This window comes from Psammomys obesus, unplaced genomic scaffold, assembly GCF_907164565.1.
Source record: "Psammomys obesus unplaced genomic scaffold, mPsaObe1.curated_primary_1811, whole genome shotgun sequence".
NCBI lineage: Eukaryota > Metazoa > Chordata > Mammalia > Rodentia > Muridae > Psammomys > Psammomys obesus.
In genome coordinates, this window is record NW_026594311.1 from 1,596,225 (window position 1) to 1,614,706 (window position 18,482).

Here is an 18,482-nt window from a genome sequence, read left to right on the forward strand (position 1 = left end):
TCTTTCTCAACCCTCAGTCCTCGTATGAAACCAAAGGCCCTGGGCATGTAGACAGCCTCTACCACTGAGCTCTGTCCCAGGAAGGAATGGAAGGGCCTGCCTGTGCTTTCTTTTCCTGTGTCACCTGCTCCCCATCTGTAGACCTCCCAGGTCCCAGGCACTGGGCAATTAGGGTATTCATTGATCCCAGTAACCCTATGATACGGAAGTGGTCATAATCCTCACAAGGAAACACAAGCTTGCAGGTGGAACGATTTCCCCGAGGTCAACTCAGTTCCCCAGGGCCAGACCCGAGACCTGAACACAAGTTGGACTGACACTACTAGTCACAGCTGCTTGATCTTTGTGGGGTTGTTGGTTCTGGGCCCTTGCCCCTGATCACCTCCTATATTTCACTATGTTCCTCTTCATCTTTCCAGAATATGAGGCTGGGCTGAACCTGAGACTTCTCTGGGAGTTCTGTGTCCATCCCTGAACGTTGCCCGTAAGGCCTCCTGCTCTGTTGAGCACCTGGTCCAGATCCCCAGTTCTCCTGGCAACTTGAAGTCAGTATCTCTTGGTCAGAAGCTAAGAGCAGAGGAAGAGTCAAGAATAAAAATAAGAAGCTGGGTGAGGGGCTGGAGAGGTGGCTCAGAGGTTAAGAGCCCTGATGCTCTTCCAGAGGTCATGAGTTCAATTCCCAGCAACCACATGCCGGTTAATGTAATCTTATGCCCTCTTCTGGCCTGCGAGCAGGGCAGTGTACACATAATCTATCTGTAAAAAAAATAATAAAAAAAGAAGCTGGGTGAGGTGGTGCGCACCTGTAATCCCTGCACTCAGGAGGGCAGGAGGATCTCGGTGAGTTCAAGCCCAGCCTGGTCTGCAAAGCAAGTCCAAGACAGCCTAGGCTACACAGAGAAACCTTGTCTTGAAAAACAAAACAAAAAAGAGGGCTCCTTGATGATGCTACAATTCACCACATGGATTTGAGGCCAAGGTGGGATACAGAGTAAAATTTCTACAAGAACAAAAAGCAATTTGGAGGAGGTGGTGGGGTGGCCCAGTGGGTAACAATGCTTGCCATTCGAGACTGAGAAAACACGTAAAGGGGGAAGGTGACTCCACAAAACTGTCCTCTGACCTGTACGTCACACACGTACACATTTATAATAAAGAACAAATACATAATTATAATTTTTAAAAAGCATGAAGGATGTCAGTGAGATGGTGCCATTGGGTAAATGTGTGTGTGTGTGCCACTAGCAGCCTGAATTCAATTTGCAGGACACACGGTGGAAGGAGAGAACTGATTCACCTAAGCACAGAATAAGTAAGTAAGTAAATGTAACTTAAAAATTTAAAGCAAGCCAGGGCAGTGCTAGCACACACCTTTAATCCCAGCCCTCAGGAAGCAGAGGCAGGTGGATATCTGTGAGTTTGAGGCCAGCCTGGTCTATACACTGAGTTCCAGAACAGCCAAGCCTACAGAAACAACCTGACTCAAAATATAAAGAAATAGTGGCACACTCCTGTAATCCCAGCACTCAGGGAGGCAGAGGCAGGCAGATTGCTGTGAGTTTGAGACTAGCCTGGTCTACAAAGCAAGTCCAGGAAGGAATGAAGGAAGGAAGAGAACAAGAAAGAAAGGAAAGAATGAAGGAAAAAAGAGAAAGAAAGAAAGGAAGGAAGGAAAGAGAGAATGATTTAAATCAGAAGGCTGAGCAACATCTCGTTTAGTAAAGTAGTTGCCAATGCCAGGACAAGGACCTGAGTTTGATTTCTGGAGCGCACGTAAAAATCGAGGCACGGTGGCACACCCTTATGAGGTGGAGACAGGTGAATCCCTGGAGCTGACCGGCCAGCCTGGCTTAATTCACAAACCCCAGGTCTTACTAAGAGGCCCTGTCTCAAAAGACAAAGCCAGCAGCTCCTGAGGAAGGAATGACCCCAGGATTAACCACTGGCCTCCACCTGCCAATACAAGAGCTCAACGGGCCAGCCAGGGAGCCCCACCCCCACACAGAGTACACAAGCACACGCAGGCTCACTGGAACACACACAGACACACGTGCACGAACACACAGAGCACGCATGCACACACATGGACAAGCACACAGAGAGAGAGAACACACGGAGCTCGAGCACATGGAGTGAGCATACAGAGAGAGAGAACACAAGGGGGGCAAGAATTCAACTCATTTAGTAGAGTGCTGGCCTGACATACAGGCTGAGCCGTGGGTTCAGTTCCCACTATTACATAAAACAGGGTGTGGTGGTACACACCTGTAATCCCAGCACTTGGGAACTGGAAACAAGAAGATCATAAATTCAAGATCATCCTCACCTACAGAGGAACTTGAGGCCAGCCTACGCCACATAGCTCTTCCCCGCCCCACATCCACACACAGTTGCTAATAGCTAAACCTCCTGCTTACCTCCTGCTTGTTGAGTCCTTTATATATTAACTAGTATTTCCAGCAACTCAGTGAAATCGGTATTGTCATCTCCATTTCCTCTTGGTGCAATTCACCCATTAAACGTAAAGAAGTTAGGCGGGTGTGAGGGCCTTTGTCTGTGATCCTAGCACTTGGACGGCTGAGGCAGGAGGACCAGGAATTAAAGACCATGCTTAGTTACACAGTTTGTGGCTAGCCTCAGCTGCATGAAACCCTGTCAAAATGAATAAACAGCTTGGGAATGCGGCAGCCCGGCCGCACACCGAACACTGTTAAGTACCAAGCCACCTGCCGGACTTCCCTGTGGGGAACCTGCAGGAAGAAATAGAGAAGTGGAGCAGGGCATGTGATTTATGGGCCCAACGCTTCCCTTTCTGGAACCATAAAGCAGGGAGAAGGGGATCCCTTCTCAGTGGGAAGGGAGATAAGGTATTTTAGGAGAGCAGGCAGATGGGTGTTCCTTCTCCTTCCTGGGGTGGAAGCTTCAGGTCAGGGACTTTTTATTCCTAACTCTGTGGGAAATTCGTAAACCAGAGAGCTGATTACAGCGTCACGTGTGAGGACCATGAGGCGTGGGGCACAGGATCTCAAGAAAGCAACGGAGAAAAGAAGGAAGGGATGGAGAGAAGGGAAGAGAAGGTAAAGAAAGGGCAGGGTTGGGATAAGGATAGAATCTCTTTAGCTGGGCAGTGGTGGCACACACCTTTAATCCTAGCAGGTGGATCTCTGTGAGTTTGAGGACAGCTTGGTCTACAGAGCTAGTTCCAGGACAGTCAGGGCTACACAGAGAGACCCTGTCTCCAAAAACCAAAAAGAGAAAAAGATTCCTTCCTCTGCAGCAAAATCTTTCCTCTGCTGGCAAGAAGCTGCAAGATGAACCTACTTGTACCACATTCAAAAGAAGTCTAAATTAGTCCACTCTTCACCCTGTTTGTTTTTTTGTGGGAAGGCTGGATGGAGCTAGGGTCTCATGTATCCCAGACTCTTGCATTCTTGTTGTTTCTTCTTTCTAGGAAGCGGGTGAGGACCAGCCTCACAGTGTGGGTGAGAGGCTCCTGTCCCTTCTGGGGTAGGGGAGCTATCACTGTCCCTGCTTTTATTTCTTCTGTTTGACAAAGGAAGAGATGAAGGCCCTGCTGGTAGGTGCTTGTAACCCCAGCACCTGGGAAGCTCAGGCAAGAAGATGAATCCCAGTTCTGCCTGGGCTACATGCTGTCATCCTGACTCAAAAAAGCAGAAATAAACTGGGCATGCTAGTGTGTGCCCGTAATCCCAGCACTTCTGAGGCAGAGGCAAGAAGATCTTTGTGAGCTCGAGACTAGACTGATCTACATAGTGAGTTGTTGTGCATATAAACATGTTTTTGTTTTGGTCCCAGGTGTGGGATGTAGGGACTGATTCAGACGGTCCACAGGGGCAGACTATTTGATTCCTGCAGGCTCTGAGAGAAGCTCTTTGCCAGCTGCAAATAGTTTAAATCTGAGGATTCTGGAGAGAGAATAAATGCCAGAGCCCAGAGTGTGGAGATCAGAGCAAGAACTGAGACCAGGCCTGACCACACCCGAAAAAAGTCACCAATCCCAGGAACTAAGCTATAGGTCACCAATTCCAGGAACAAGACCATAAACTCCCCTACCCAAGAAATAGCCTGTAGATAACCACAAAAATGGGAAGGTGTCTTTTCTCAGTGTTGTGGGGCATCCATCTGTGCTGGGCAGCCCACTGACCTAACATCCTGAGGTGTATAGCTCCCTCAGTGTTAGTTTTGTTAGCTAGCCAATCACTTTGTAACAAACTTGCCCTTGCTGAATGTCACCCAGTCATGTAACTGCTAAGCTAGAATTTCCCAAACCATGCTGTAACCTTAAATAAAAACCCCTCTCTCCCTGAGCTCGGGGCTCTACACTCCAAGCTTCAGCTGTAATAAAGACCCTACTGCTTTTGCATCGGAATCAGCTCCTTGGTCGTCTTTGGGGTCTGCAAGACTTGGACATAACAGAACAATGCTGCTCATGCTTCTCCCATGGCTCCTGGTTGCTGTTGTGAGACAAGAAGTTGGAGATCTCCTGAAAGGAGGATTGGACTGGCTCCAAGGAACCTGATGATCCTAACCAGGAGGAAGCAACTAAGAAAGAAAACTACACCCCTTCTCTCTCCTAGCTGGTGTTGGGATGTTGGAAGGGATTGGGGTGGAGTAGGGGGGAAAAAGATATGAAATATATAAATAAAAGAGTTTAAAAAAAAAAGTACGCCTACAGCCTACAGTGAGTTCTAGGATGGACAGGGCTATGTAGAGAGACCTCTGTCTCAAAACAAACAAAGAAGAAAGAATTCACAAAATAATCCTTTTTTTGTTTTTTAAAACCTAAGCAATCAAACAAAAAGGGGCTAGAAAGGGCTGGCTAGGGGGTTCTGTAATGGTGCCTGTAATGGTGTCTGCTGTCAAGGCTGATGGCATGAGTTCAGTCCTCAGGACCCATGTGGTAGAAGGAGAGAACCAATCTCCACAAGTTGTCCCTCTGAAGCCCACAGTCGAATCATGGCAAATGGGCAAATGCACACACACACACACGTGCATGCACATACACACACACACACACACATTAAAACTATAACCTTGCCACACCCCCAAGGCTCAGGTACCACCATAGAGGATGGGGAGGAAAACCTGTAAGAGCCAGAGTTGAAGAGAACTTGAGAGAACATGTCTGTGGAAATGACAGGACCAATGAATTCAGGGGCTCCTAGTGCCTGAGTCAAGTCAGGCAACATTTCAGCAACGGAGGAGGAAGGAGTTCACAAGCCCCCACCTCTAACTGAGGAGCTATGGACAGTTAGTGGCTTCCAGGGGAGAAACTCAGATTTGGAGATTTGTTAAGGGTGTGGCCTCTGGTCGGTGACTCACTGCAGAGTGGATGGCCCTAAACTCAGGAGTATATGGGCAGCACACATTGGACTTGATGGGTTATGAGAGAGAGAAGGATAGAGGGAGAGAAGGAGGGAGGGAGGGACAGAGAGAAGACAGAGAGAATGGGGGAATAGGGAGGGATGTGGGGATTGATTTAGAGTTGGGAAGGGGGATGAATATGATCAAAGTACATTGTATGAATTTCTAGAAGAATTAATAGAATGCTATATTTTGGAGCTGGAGAAATGGCTCAGCAGCACACAGAATGTTTCTCTTGCAGAGGACCTGGGTTCACTTCCCAGCACCCACATCAGGCAGCCAACGACAGCCAGTAACGCCAGCTCCAGGCAATCCAACACCCTCTTCTGACCTGTAAGCCTTGCATGCACACAGTGCCCACACATACATTCATCTACCTACACACACAAACTTGAAATAATAAGCATTTAAGAGAAGGCCAGTCTCTGAGAGCATCTAGGAGTGAAGACGTTGGACACAGAACTTAACAGGACACACGTCGTGACCCAAGTTCCTAGATTCATGCCCTCTTTAACCCTGTGGCATGGAAATGGCCTGACCAGGACCACAGAGCCTGGGACAGAAGCCTGACACTGGGTTGAGGCCAAGGGTGTCAAGGACCTTGATCTCAGTGCTCAAGTCCTGCTCTAAGGTCCAATCAGGGCGACGTCCAGCCTTTCAAGTCCAGAAGCTGCCTCCTGCCTCCAACATGACTAGTCCTGCGACCTTGAGCAAGTCATTTGCCTCTAGGAACCTAATCTATGATACTGGGATAATTCCTACCTAGTAGTGAGGATGTGATAAAGAATCCATGAGAGGAAGCTGAAATGGCGTCCTGGGCACAGTGTCTGTCCCTTAGTACTCTGTGATCAGCAGCTGACAGTCATGACAACAGTTTGCCCTCAACTGTCACCTCACTGGAGTGTAGGACAGTAATCCCCACTGTCCCTAGTTTAAAGGAGATGCTATCCTCTGTGTGAGCTGCGGGGTCAGGACACATGGCACTTTTGTTATTCAAGGACCAGCCCAGCCCCACAGGGCTGGCAGCACACACCCAGTTCCCAGGAGCAGCATCGGAATAACAACCTCCATCCATCAATGACAGCATCAGTCCAACCTCACTTTATGGACCCAAACAGCTACTTAAGACTGGGAAGAGAAGGTGTGGGCCGGCTCTTCCAGGCTGCTGCTCAAAACAGGTAGGCAGCTGTGAGTGGGGATGAGAGGGCCCTGGGGCTTGCGAGACCAGGTTTCAAGGGGAAGCTCCAGGAAAAACTGGTGCCTCTGGGCTGGAGTTGGGCCTGTTTGTCTTGAGAGGAGGTCTTGCTATATGGCATGGGCTGGTTTTGAACTCTTGATCTCCTGCCTTGACTTCCTGAGTGCTGGGATTGTACACACGAATCATCATACCTAGTAAGTTGGGGCTCTGGTCCTCAACACTTCAGAATCTACTAATCCTAGGTCCAAAGGTAGAGGAAGAGCTGTGAGAAACCTCTGTGTGAGGGCCACGGAGCTCAGCTCACCTTGCCCAGCTCTATCCTGGCTTCAGCCGTGTTCCACAGAGGATAATCTATACAGCCTTTTAGCCCCTCGTCTACAGACACAGGTTGAAGATGAGTGACCAGGGATGAAGGGACTTCGCTTGGAGTGCTACGCTTAGTGATGGGAAGACGAGCAAAGGAGAGGACGGCTCTGTGAGCTCCTGCACCGGGTCTCGGCACCATGACGGTGTCTTACACTCTCAAAGTGGCAGAGGCCCGCTTCGGGGCCTTCTCCGGCCTGCTCCTCCGCTGGAAGGGCAGCATCTACAAGCTCCTATACAAGGAGTTCCTGCTCTTCTGTGCCTTGTACGCTGTGCTCAGCATCACCTACAGGTGAGGGCAGCTCCGAGCCCTGGCCGATGGGTCCTGTGCTGCCAGGCACCTCCCAACCCGAGGTCTCTGCCTGCCTTTCCCTAGGCTGTTGCTCACCCAGGAGCAGAAGCATATTTATGCCCAGGTGGCCCGGTACTGCAACCACTCGGCAGACCTCATCCCCTTGTCATTTGTGCTGGGTGAGGCCCCCTTCTATTCTTCCTGGTATCCTGACCTTGGGGCTGAGGTGACAACTCTGGACAGCAGGGGCTGGAGTCAACCAGTAGACAAAAGGGCTAGAGCCTGGGCCCACAGTTTCCTTCGGCCGTCATTTGCTGGGCCCTTAATCTTCACTGCGCATAACCCCACGATGGGCACAGAACGGAATCTAGAGAGAAGGGGTAGTCCCTCCCTACCCTCATGGTAAAGGGTCTCAGATTCCACTTCCCTCTTCCCTGGAAGTTTGTATTCTCTGCCTCCTCCTGGCCCGACTTTCCCAGCAAGGCAGCGGCACCAGAAGGGCACTAAGATGCAATGTAGTACCTCAACCCCTTTTTAGTGCCTGGCATCCTTCTTTCTGTCTCGGTTACCCATGGCGTCTCACTAGGTTTCTACGTGACTTTGGTGGTGAACCGCTGGTGGTCTCAGTACACAAGCATCCCGCTGCCGGACCAGTTAATGTGTGTCATCTCAGCCGGCGTGCACGGCGTGGACCAGAGCGGCCGTCTGCTCCGCCGAACCCTCATCCGCTATGCAAACCTGGCATCGGTTTTGGTGCTACGTTCTGTGAGCACTCGTGTGCTCAAGCGCTTCCCCACCATGGAGCACGTGGTGGTCGCAGGTGCCAGCAAAGCCGCACCCCCCTGGGTGGGTGGCCTCCTTATGGGACACTCCAGGACGCCAGGCTTGCCAAAGGGTTTAAAGGGAACATCCAGACGCAGGACCACTAGCGCCCCCTGGCGGCAGAGGGCGTGCGCCCCTTACCTTCTTCACGCCGGCAGGTTTCATGTCTCAGGAAGAGAGGAAAAAGTTCGAGAGCCTGAAATCTGACTTTAACAAATATTGGGTCCCTTGCGTCTGGTTCACTAACCTAGCCTCCCAGGCCCGCAGGGATGGACGCATTCGTGATGACATCACTCTCTGTCTCATACTGGAAGTAAGTCAGTTTGGGATCTGGATCCTTGCTTCCCTTTCTCTACCTTCAGAATAACCATGTCAGTACTTAGCCCTTAAAGTGCATCAGCTATCAGGATTACTCTCCGTAGCTCAAGCTTGCATGGAACTCACTAGTTAGCCCAGGCTGGCCTCAAACCCATGGCAATTCTGCCACCATCTACGCACTTTGAAAGCGTGTGCTTATACCGACTCACTTAGTTCTCAAAACAACCCTTGAGACAGGCACTGTAGTCATCCCGTTTTCACGGGGAAGGAAACGGAGGCCCAGGGTTGAGAAGCCCCTCACACAGCCTGTTAGTGAAGCTGGGATGGGATTCGGAGTCATTCTGGCTCCAGGTCCGGAATGTGATTTTTTTTGCTACTTTCCTAAATTTGCCTCCTACCCTAAGCACCGCAGCCTGCTAAGGCCTGAGAGCAGCGGAGCCTCAGGCCTGGCCCCAGTCTGCTGTGTGAGCATCCCGTTTTCTTCCTGGTCTCCTGTGACCTCCCCTTCATCCTCTTTCTCCAGGAGCTGAACAAGTACCGTGCCAAGTGCAGCATGCTGTTCCACTATGACTGGATCAGCATTCCCCTTGTCTACACCCAGGTAACTGCCCGGCTCCGCTGTGACATGCACGCCAAGGGGCAGAGAAGCCTCTGAGAAGTCAGTCTTGGAAAGCACTGAACTGCTGAGGGGCATCCTCTAACCCATCAGTAATACCATGTCCCTCATCCTCAAAAACCTTCCTCCAAACCGGTCAAGATGTCCCTGTCCTGCCACGCATGCTGGCACACATCTTTAATCCCAGCACTTGGGAGGCAGGTGATCTCTGTGAGGTCGAGGTCAGCCTGGTCTACATAGAGAGCTCCAGGACAGCCAGGACTACACAGAGCACTGTCTCAGAAACACACACACACACACACACACACACACACACACACACACACACGAGCCTGTCCCCATTACTTGCCAGACTTCTCCAGCCGCTCAGAGACAGGGACAGGATTTCTTGCTGAAGCAGTGTACTCCGGCCCTGGCTTTTCCTTCTTCAGGTGGTCACCATAGCCGTATATTCCTTCTTCGCCCTTTCCCTGGTTGGCCGCCAGTTTGTGGAGCCACAGACAGGGGCGGCCACGCTCCAGAGGCCTCTGGCGCCAGGCAATGAGACCTCTCCTGCTCTAGGGGACCTGGACATGGTCGTGCCTCTCACCACGCTGCTGCAGTTTTTCTTTTACGCTGGTTGGCTCAAGGTGAGTATGGCGTCCTACTCGGCCGAGGCGGGCACAGATCACTGCCATGCTGGGCCGTTGGGAAGGGAAGCTCAAAGCTTGAGAGACGCCGTTTCTGCAATCCATAGGTGGCCCAACAGCTCATTAACCCCTTTGGAGAGGATGACGACGACTTTGAGACCAATCAGCTCATAGACCGGAACTTGCAGGTGAGGTGTGGGGCAGGGGCCTGGGAGCAGAGAGCTGGCTGTGCAGGTGAGAAACGGCTTTGCCTGCTTCTTGCCCTCCTGCTGGCCCAGGTGTCCCTGCTCTCTGTGGATGATATGTACCAGAACCTGCCTCCCGCTGAGAAGGATCAGTACTGGGATGAGGCCCAACCTCAGCCACCCTATACGGTGGCCACAGCAGCAGAGTCTCTGCGTCCTTCCTTCCTGGGTTCCACTTTCAACCTGCGGTGAGTAGGGATTTGATATGGAAACTGATCCCTAGTCCCTGACTACCCTATGGGGATACAAACAAGTCCTCTGGGCGTCAATATTTGTCTCTGTCCGCCCTGGCGCCCGCAGCATGAGCGATGACCCTGAGCAGCGTCTGCAGATGGACGCGGCCCTGCCCACGCCTGCCACACAGACCCCGCTGCTGGGCCGCTTCCTGGGCGCAGGAGCGCCCTCGCCTGCCGTAAGCCTGCGCAACTTCGGCCGAGCGCGCGCTCCCAGGACCCCGCACCTGCTGCGCTTCCGGCCCGAGTCCTCCGGCGAGGAGGCTGCAGGCCGCATCGAGGAGGCTGCGGAATCTGGAGATGAGGCTCTGGAACCCTGAGAACCCCCTCTGCTGATGGCCACCACCCTGCCCTCTTCCCCAGCTGCGTTCGGTCCTATCAGCGGCCGCTTAGAGAAACTTTGGAAAAAGCCATTTGGGGGCAGCCCTTGAAAACAAATAGCGAGGAGTCAGCAGTAGGGTGGGTCTCCCTTGGCGTGGAAGTGGGATTGCTTGGGGAGGCGAAGCTAGAACGAAACGGCAAATATGTAGGACTAAGAACACAGAGGCAAGGTTACCTTGCCTGTTCCCAGGCCCTGGGGAGCTAGGCCAGTAGTCCCAAACACTGTCAGTGTCCCCGAAAAGGCATGCGGGGTGCCCAGGTCAGTCCCCAGCCTCTATGTGCTTTAATTGATTTAGAACCGAGTTCAGGAAGTGGCATTTCCAGTTCTTGGACAATGCTGTGCTGCTGGCCTGGGACAGCTCTCAAGATCAAGCTTGATATGACGGCACACATTCCTCACCCCAGGAACTTCACCCTGCAGGCAAGGCAATGAGTGTGCAGACCTTTATCTGTACTGCGTTTCTGTTTCTAATAATATATGCCCGTGTTCATTGTGAATTGATTAATTTGGCATCTGCTTAGGATACAGGTTGGAATCAGGTTTGGTAATTTGCCCCGGTGGCCCCGAATTAAGAGCATGTTGTTCTGGCACTAGCTCTCATGAAAACACGAGTCACAGGGAAGTTTTTACAACTCTGGCCTTCATGAACTAAGGAAGAAAGCGGAGAGAAACACTGGAGACTAGGACAGAATCTCACTAAACTGCCCAAGCTGATCTGCCTCAGTCTTTCAAATAGGCAGGAGTACAGGCTTGTGGCTCCGGGACCTCGAAGTGACACATGAGCTATGTACATATGGGGTACTGGAAACTTAACTGGAGTCACTAAAGAGCCACCTCTTTAGCCCCTTTCCCTTTTTGGTTTTCTAAGACAGGGTTTCTGTCGGCACTGAAACTCATTCTAGACCAGGCTGGCCCCAAACTCAGAGATGTTCCTGTCTCTGCCAGTGCTGTGATTAAAGGCCTGTGCCACCACCATCCAGCTGACCCCCTTTAACATTTATGTAGATGAGCATTCTCTCTTCACACACACACCAGAAGAGGGCACCAGATCCCATGGCTATAAGCTACCACATGGTTGCTAGGAACTGAACTTCAAGACCTCTGGAAGAACAGTCAGTGTTCTTAAACTGCTGAGCCATCTCTCCACCCAACTTTTAAAAAATTTATTACATATACAATGTTGTCTGCATGTACACCTGCACATCAGAAGAGGACACCAGATCTCATTATAGATGGTTTGAGGCACCATGTGGGAATTGAACTCAGGACCTCTAGAAGAGCAGACAGTGCTCTTAACCTGAGCCAGCTCCCCCAAACCCCACTTTCGAAGTGAAAATTGTATTACACTCTAACAGTGTGTATGCATGTGGTCAGAGATCCAACTTTACAATCAGTTCTGCTCTTTGAACCTGTGGATCCCAGGGACTGAACTCACCCAGCTTGGCACCAAGTGCCTTTACCTAAGTCGTCTCAATGACAATTTACAAAAAATCTGTGCATTGAAGGCCAGCCTGGTCTACACAGTGGGTTTCATCACAGCCAGGGCTATGTTGAGCATCCATGGATGCTCCACAGCATGCCTGTAGAGGTCAGGAGGTGTGCCCCCTCCCTGAAGGTTCTAGGTATTAAACTCAGGTCCAGCAGGCTGTGTTTGAACCCTTCACTAAGCCATCTCACTGACCCTACCAGTTTCTTAAACATGAATGCTTTTGCAGATGTCCGCAAGGGACAATACTTGCCTCAGAGCAAAGGCGAGTGGGTTCATTTAAGATTCAAGAAAATGGGGCTGGAGAGATAGCTCAGTGTGTTCAATTCTAAGCACCCTCACAGATGTACATGCAGACAAACAATGTACACGGGGGGGGGGGGGGGGGGGGGGGGGGGGGGGGGGGAGGGCGCGGCGGAGGGGGGGGGGGGGGGGGGGGGGGGGGGGGGGGGGGGGGATAAGGTTTGGTGGCAAGCTCACACCTACAAGCTGGAAGGATCAGGAGTTAGTATCATCCATGGTTACAAAGTAAGTTCACGAATAGATTACAAAAACTTGTTTCAATGCAAGGCAGAATGTCCTAGAAACAACTCCTGGAGTTTAATTAAGGTTAGGCTTGATGGCACACACCTGTAACCCTGCCAGGTGGAAGGCTAAGGCAAGATTACTACAAAATGAAACCCTGGGCTTAGGCATTTAAAAATTGCTTGCTCCCTGCTCTTCCAAAGGACCTGTTTATATTCCCAGCATCCAATCAAGTGGTTCATAATCACCTGCAATTCCAGCTTCTAAAGATTCAACATTCTTTTCTAGTGTCTGAAGTAGACACACACTACACACAAGAAAGGTGGGAGAAAGGAGTGGCTTGGTCAGTAAATGTGCTTGGAGCCGGGTCTAATCATCTAGGTTTGACCACTGGAACTCACATCCCTTCCACAACTGTAGGGACCGGAAGAGAGGAGATGGCTCAACAGTTAAAAGCACTGCTGAAGACCTCAGATCCTAAACAGCAGCTCAATCATTCCAGGGTAATTTCCAAGGGCAGTGTACATGTTGATGCATGTTCATTTTATGTACACAGCAATGCATCTATACACAGTGTATAAAATGCTGGGTGGTGATGGCCCACGTTTTTAATCCCTGCACTAGGGAGGCACGGGCAGGTGAACTGTGAATTCCAGACCAGCCTAGTAGTCTACAGAGTGAGTGTAGGACAGCAAGCACTGCAAAGAAAAACCCTGTCTGGAAAAAAACAAAAAACCAAACAAAGATGTTAAAGGCAGCTCATTCATCACAGGCTGGAGAGTGACTACCCAGCCCAGCTGCAAGGAACCCAGTACTCCCTTCTGGCCTCCCTGGGATCTAGACAAGCATGTGCTGCACATACATGGATGTAGGCAAAACACTCACACACAGAAACCAAAACAAAACCCAAAAAGGTGAGGCAAGATGGCGCCCACCTTTAATCCCAGCCCTGGAGAGGAAAAGTAAACAGATCCCTGTGAGTTCTAGGCTAGCCTGGTCTACATATGGGGAGTGCCTGATCAGCCAAGGATAGCGAGACCCCAATCTCTCTATAATAAAGACAGGATGAGTGCACCTTCAAGTGACTTATAACTCAGCACAATTAAACATTTGCTGTTAACAAGATATTCACCTTCTATATGAAGGCGGATCTCTCGAGCTGAAAACAGGGCTCCAGGCCAGTCAAGGCTACAGAGTGGGCCCACGCCTCAAAACAAACTATTCACCTTGCAGTGAAGACACCCCTCACAACCTAAAACTTAGTTTTAGGGGTTTAACATCAACTGTACAGTCCTGTCAGGTGCTCCCCTGTGACCTCAGTTCCTTAGCTATCTTTTATAGGCAGTAAGCGCAAAATCCATCAGCTGTTGTATGACTACCTGTGAGGATTCAATACAATGTCAAAGCCCCCAGACTTCCCATGAGCCACCTCACCTGGCTGGAGGTGTAGCCAGTGGCTCAGTCATGTGCTTAAGGCCCATGAAGATTAATGACACACACACACACAAATTTAACAGAATCCTTAAAACTCAAGTCTACAAAGGAAAGGGAGTCAAGCCTGACAACACAAGCTCGATTTAGACAGCATCCCAATTAACAGTAAAGGTAAGTTCTCTTCCTCAGTTCTGCTCAGAAATGGGTAAACCATACAAACATTCAGACAATATAAACATAGAATAAACACCTTTATTACATGAGCTATGAACGATGATTTATTTGCCTTTCCGGGCTTTGATTTTCCTCAGATAGAACTCCAGCTCCTTGCCCTCTAGCACATAGCCATCTGCTCGGCCACACTGGCCCGGTCTTGAGGCAATGCAGGCTGCAAGAGAATAGGTGGTCCTCAGTAAAAGGACAAGAGACTCCACACAACTTATCTGTCCCCTTAAGAAGCCCACACTGGTCTGATGACTTAGGCCAACAGTCTCCTCAGATTCACTTCATCCTCACTCTGAAGTCAGCAGCAGAACTGGACAAAGTTCTCATCACAGAGACAGCACCATCAGCTAGGACAGCTCTCCCCTACTCCCAAGCACATGCTCTATCCATGGTTCTCCTCTTTAACCTCACAGCATGTTACCAACTATGCCCAACCATGCTCTGTGCACCCCACTGTTCAAACCCCTGGCAGCCAAAACGAACCAGGGAAAGTAAACAGCCACACCACCACCTCTCGCTCCCCCAACACAGCCCACTTCTCACCAAGAAGCTTGCCCTGCTGGAACTGCTCCTCCAGGAGACTGCTGATTTTGGCGTTCTTTTTTCTTTCATCATATTTCTTCTGAATTTTCTTTGATCGTTTTTTGTTTAAAATCTCTTCCTCCTCAGGAGTCTGAAGAAAGAGAACACAAATGGATGTCACCAGGAAGGTCACCAAGCCTTCCCGAACCCCAAAATCCTGATGATTGCCTTCTTCAGCATTAAAGCATTCATCCCATTCCTTCAGTAGCAGAACTGGACAGTATTTTCATCACAAGAAGGCAGCCCTTCCCCCCAACACCCTGCGAACAGCACGCACCAGCTTGGCCCCCTTCTTGCGGCCCAGGGGCAGTGCGTAGTGGGACTCGTACCACTGGCGGTACGGTGTGCTGTCAATGAGCACGATGCAGTTCTTCACCAGGGTCTTGGTGCGGACAAGCTCGTTATTGGATGCATTGTAGACGACGTCAATGATCCTTGTTTTGCGAGTACAACCTGCACAGAGAAAAATCACGATAAAGGCGGTGAGGCATTTGCTCAATGGGTACCAGGCCCAAATCTGATATCCAGCGCGCGCATGCGCACACACGCACAAACAATGCAGCTGGCTCTACCTCCCACCCACAGGTAAGGCAAAAGGGAAAGAATTCCCAGCCTGCTGCCCAAGCTCTTCTCCCAGCCCATTTATTTTCTCGTTGCAGAGATTGTCTGTAAAACCACCCAGGTGGCAGGAATTACAAGACCAACGGGATCAGGATCAGACAGATCGGAAAGAATTCAATTGCCTCAAGGTCTTTCAGTAAGGAACAAACTCAAATAACCCCAAAGGCCTACTTACACTCAGAGCCCCAGGAAAAGTTCCCCACATCCAATCTCAAGGCACGGTACTTCTTATTGCCTCCTCGAACTCGGACTGTGTGGATTCGACGAGGGCCAATCTGGAAAACCGAAGACCAGAACATGGTCATCAAGAAGAGAGGGGGCGGGGAGAGATACATGAACTGCAGAGGTAACAGTCAGTGTAACTATGACAAGTCCTTCCATTGGCAAGTGGCATAGAGGTGACCAAGACGGCCAATACCACGCCTAAGGATACTTTTTCATCACTCTGGTTACCTCCAAAAGAAAATAAACCAGACCCCCTCAAACACAGGAAGAATCCCAGTAGAAGTACATGTAGTACTTTCAAGGAGCCCATTCCTAGGCGCCCTTCCAGTCCTGGAACCCAGCCATGTCGCTGTTAGACCCTGAGCTCTGGGACAAGATCTTACTCGGCACGTGGACACGTACAGCACGCTCAGTCCCCAACACAAGAGGAATCAGGGCCTAGTAAAGCGACCACGCAACCACGCGGGAACGCAGGGAAAGGCGGCCTCCTACCGAGGGGGTCCCGACCCCCGCACCCACCTTCGTGTTGGCGGCAGGCCGTCCCAGCTCATACTTCCGCTTCTTGTGATAGGGCTTTCTCTTACCCCCGGTCTTACGGCGCTTGTGCCAGTTGTCCCGAGAGATGCCTGCGTGTGGGAGCGAGGGCGCATGAGCCACCGGGGCTCGGTGCCGGCGACTCAGCCAGCTCCCGAGCCGCACGCCGCGCGGGCCGCACGCTCAGCTCTCCAAGGTTGGCTTCCCCACGCCTCAGTCGGGAGTGTGCAGCATACCCAGGTGTCATCATCCGCGTGCGGCCCGCGGCAGCCATGTTGGGAGGCTCGCAACCCGGAGCCCGGGAAGCGGCCGCGGCGACCTCGGCGGCCCAGCGGCCAAAGCCGGCCCTCCCCATGCATGCTCGTGGCCCACGGGCGGGCCGAAGGCGCCCCCGACCGGGCTGCGGGGCACGATGGAGACGGATGGAGCTCGCGCCCCACGGCCCGACCGGGCCCGCAGCAACACTCACCCATCGCTCGGCGCTGGCTGGAAAGAGGAAGCGCAAAGCTTCACGGTCCGGTTTCTAAAACGCAGCCCCGCCCTCCTTACGCTTCTTCCGGCTTCCGGGAAGGAGCTCGGGCCTCCGCCGTCCTGGGTCGCCGGCGCTGGGCACGCTCCTGCGCAACGCGTGCGGACCGCGCCTCCGGGGGTCCTGGGCGGACTGGGGGGCTGTGCACTGAGCTGACGTGATGGGGCACAGCGGACGGCCGCTGGGCTTACGCCTTGCCCTTTATAAAAACTTTTTTTTTTTTTTTTGAGACGGGGTAGCCTAGATTGGCCCCCGGTAACCTTGATTAAATCCTCCAGTTTCTACCCGCCGATTGCCGGAATTAAAGGCGGTGTGTGAATGTGGGGTTTTTTGTTCCTTTTTTTTTTTTTTTTTAAGTTTGTTATTTTTAAAATTGCACTTGTCAGGGTATGTTGCACGCCTTTAATCTTTAATCCTAGCTCCCTGGCGGCCGAGGCAGGTGAGTTCTAGGACAGCCAGGGCTTGTTGCACATTAAGCGCACTGGTTTATCTTCCAGAGATCTGGTGCCCTCTTCTGGTGTGAAGGCGAAAAGCAGACAGAATATTGCATACATAAATAAATAAATAAAATAAGGTGCACGCCCTTAATCCCGGCACTTGGGAGGCGGAGGCAGGTAGATCTCTAATTTCGAGGCCAGTCCGGGCTATAGAGTTTGTTCTAGGAGAGCCAGCTCTACACAGAGAAACCCTGTCTCGAAATCAAAATAATACTAATAAAAAAAATTACATTTATCGCTGTGTGGGGGGCCTTGTGGCTGTAGCAGAAGGAGTTGGTTCGGTTCCCTCCTGCACCGTGGGACCCAGGGTCTTTCGTTTTTCGTGCACGCTGCTGCTGGGAACAGAAGTCGTTGGGTACCAGGGAACCACTCTACCAAATCAAGAATACATTTATTTCTTAAACTGTTAAAAAATGATTCGTTTTCATTTTGTGTGCACTGATGTTTGGCATGCATGTATGGCTGTGTTACACACGGCTGTGAGCTATGATGTGGGTGCTGAGAATTGAACCCTGTCCTCTGGAAGGACTCTTAGCCGCTAAGCCCTGGAATACATTTATGATGAGAAGGAAATAGTATAGACACAACTACTCGATTCGGTCTAGTCAAAGCAGGTACAGAAAGTGGTAACTATGGGGACAGCCAGAGGGCTCGGCAGTGAGGGTTCCTGCTGCCAAACCTGAAGTTAGATCCTCCAGACTTACATAGTGAAAGGAGAGGACAGACTTTGGCAACAATAAAATAGTGAATGAATGGTTGTGTCGTTAAAAAAAAACTTGGATCTGAGTTTCATGTAATTCTCATGTTCGTGTATTATGTCTTAAAAATATGTTCCTGAACTAAGGGCCCCACAGACCAGACAAAACCAAAATGGGTTCTAACTCAAGTGCTGTAAAGGTTCAGTACTCAGCAGTAGAATAAATACATGCTTTTTAATAAATTTGTATTTATTATGTATACAGTGTTCTGCCTGCACATCAGAAGAGGGCACCAGATATCATTACAAATGTTTGTAAGCCACATGTGGGTGCTGGGAATTGAACTCAGGGCCTCTGGAAGAACAGACTGTGCTCTTAACCTCTGAGCCATCTCTCCAGCCCCTCTCCCCCTTTTAAGGCAGGAGTTAGCTAGGTGTGCTGATACATGCCTTTAAGCTGAGGCAGGCCAATTGCTGTGAGTTCTAAGGCCAGCCCGGTCTAAAAAGAGAGTACAGGACAACCAGGGCTACACAGAGAAACTGTCTCAAAAACATGAAAAACAAACGAAATGTAAAGGTATGGATTCTCTGTGTAATACTGAAACTTGCTCTGTAGACCATGCTGGCCTCAGATGTAGATACTC

General features: G+C 50.8%; 2 protein-coding genes and 4 non-coding genes across 6 annotated transcripts; 1 reads left to right on the plus strand and 5 right to left on the minus strand.

Annotated features, from left to right (window-relative positions):
• Positions 1-7,086: 7,086 nt before the first annotated feature.
• On the plus strand, positions 7,087-10,421 carry Best4 (bestrophin 4). Its single transcript, XM_055618547.1, has 9 exons — positions 7,087-7,238; positions 7,323-7,417; positions 7,825-8,058; positions 8,219-8,373; positions 8,902-8,979; positions 9,426-9,623; positions 9,731-9,811; positions 9,902-10,056; positions 10,169-10,421. The coding sequence occupies exons 1-9, from the start codon at positions 7,087-7,089 to the stop codon at positions 10,419-10,421; spliced, it is 1,401 nt and encodes a 466-aa protein (XP_055474522.1).
• Positions 10,422-14,160: 3,739 nt separating this feature from the next.
• Rps8 (ribosomal protein S8) lies at positions 14,161-16,665 on the minus strand. Its single transcript, XM_055618559.1, has 6 exons — positions 16,585-16,665; positions 16,101-16,207; positions 15,532-15,631; positions 15,013-15,188; positions 14,697-14,826; positions 14,161-14,316 (listed from the first exon to the last, which is right to left on the minus strand). Exons 1-6 carry the CDS (start codon positions 16,586-16,588, stop codon positions 14,207-14,209), a joined length of 627 nt encoding a protein of 208 aa, XP_055474534.1. The 5' UTR covers positions 16,589-16,665; the 3' UTR covers positions 14,161-14,206.
• Positions 14,419-14,488, minus strand: LOC129685165 (small nucleolar RNA SNORD38). Its single transcript, XR_008721447.1, has one exon. It is a non-coding gene; the product is annotated as a small nucleolar RNA SNORD38 (small nucleolar RNA).
• LOC129685166 (small nucleolar RNA SNORD38) lies at positions 14,905-14,972 on the minus strand. Its single transcript, XR_008721448.1, has one exon. It is a non-coding gene; the product is annotated as a small nucleolar RNA SNORD38 (small nucleolar RNA).
• Positions 15,704-15,807, minus strand: LOC129685167 (small nucleolar RNA SNORD46). Its single transcript, XR_008721449.1, has one exon. It is a non-coding gene; the product is annotated as a small nucleolar RNA SNORD46 (small nucleolar RNA).
• LOC129685164 (small nucleolar RNA SNORD55/SNORD39) lies at positions 16,292-16,370 on the minus strand. The gene has a single exon (XR_008721446.1). It is a non-coding gene; the product is annotated as a small nucleolar RNA SNORD55/SNORD39 (small nucleolar RNA).
• Positions 16,666-18,482: the final 1,817 nt, after the last annotated feature.

Excerpts from the sequence above, each read along its gene's own strand:
- Best4 (XM_055618547.1), top strand. The coding sequence starts at position 7,087 with ATGACGGTGTCTTACACTCTCAAAGTGGCAGAGGCCCGCTTCGGGGCC. Across the intron at positions 8,374-8,901 it reads CTCTCTGTCTCATACTGGAA|GAGCTGAACAAGTACCGTGC; the intron begins GTAAGTCAGTTT and ends CTCTTTCTCCAG. Across the intron at positions 9,624-9,730 it reads TTTACGCTGGTTGGCTCAAG|GTGGCCCAACAGCTCATTAA; the intron begins GTGAGTATGGCG and ends TGCAATCCATAG.
- Rps8 (XM_055618559.1), bottom strand. Across the intron at positions 15,189-15,531 it reads CTTTTCCTGGGGCTCTGAGT|GTTGTACTCGCAAAACAAGG; the intron begins GTAAGTAGGCCT and ends TTCTCTGTGCAG. Across the intron at positions 14,827-15,012 it reads GCAAGAAGGGGGCCAAGCTG|ACTCCTGAGGAGGAAGAGAT; the intron begins GTGCGTGCTGTT and ends CTCTTTCTTCAG.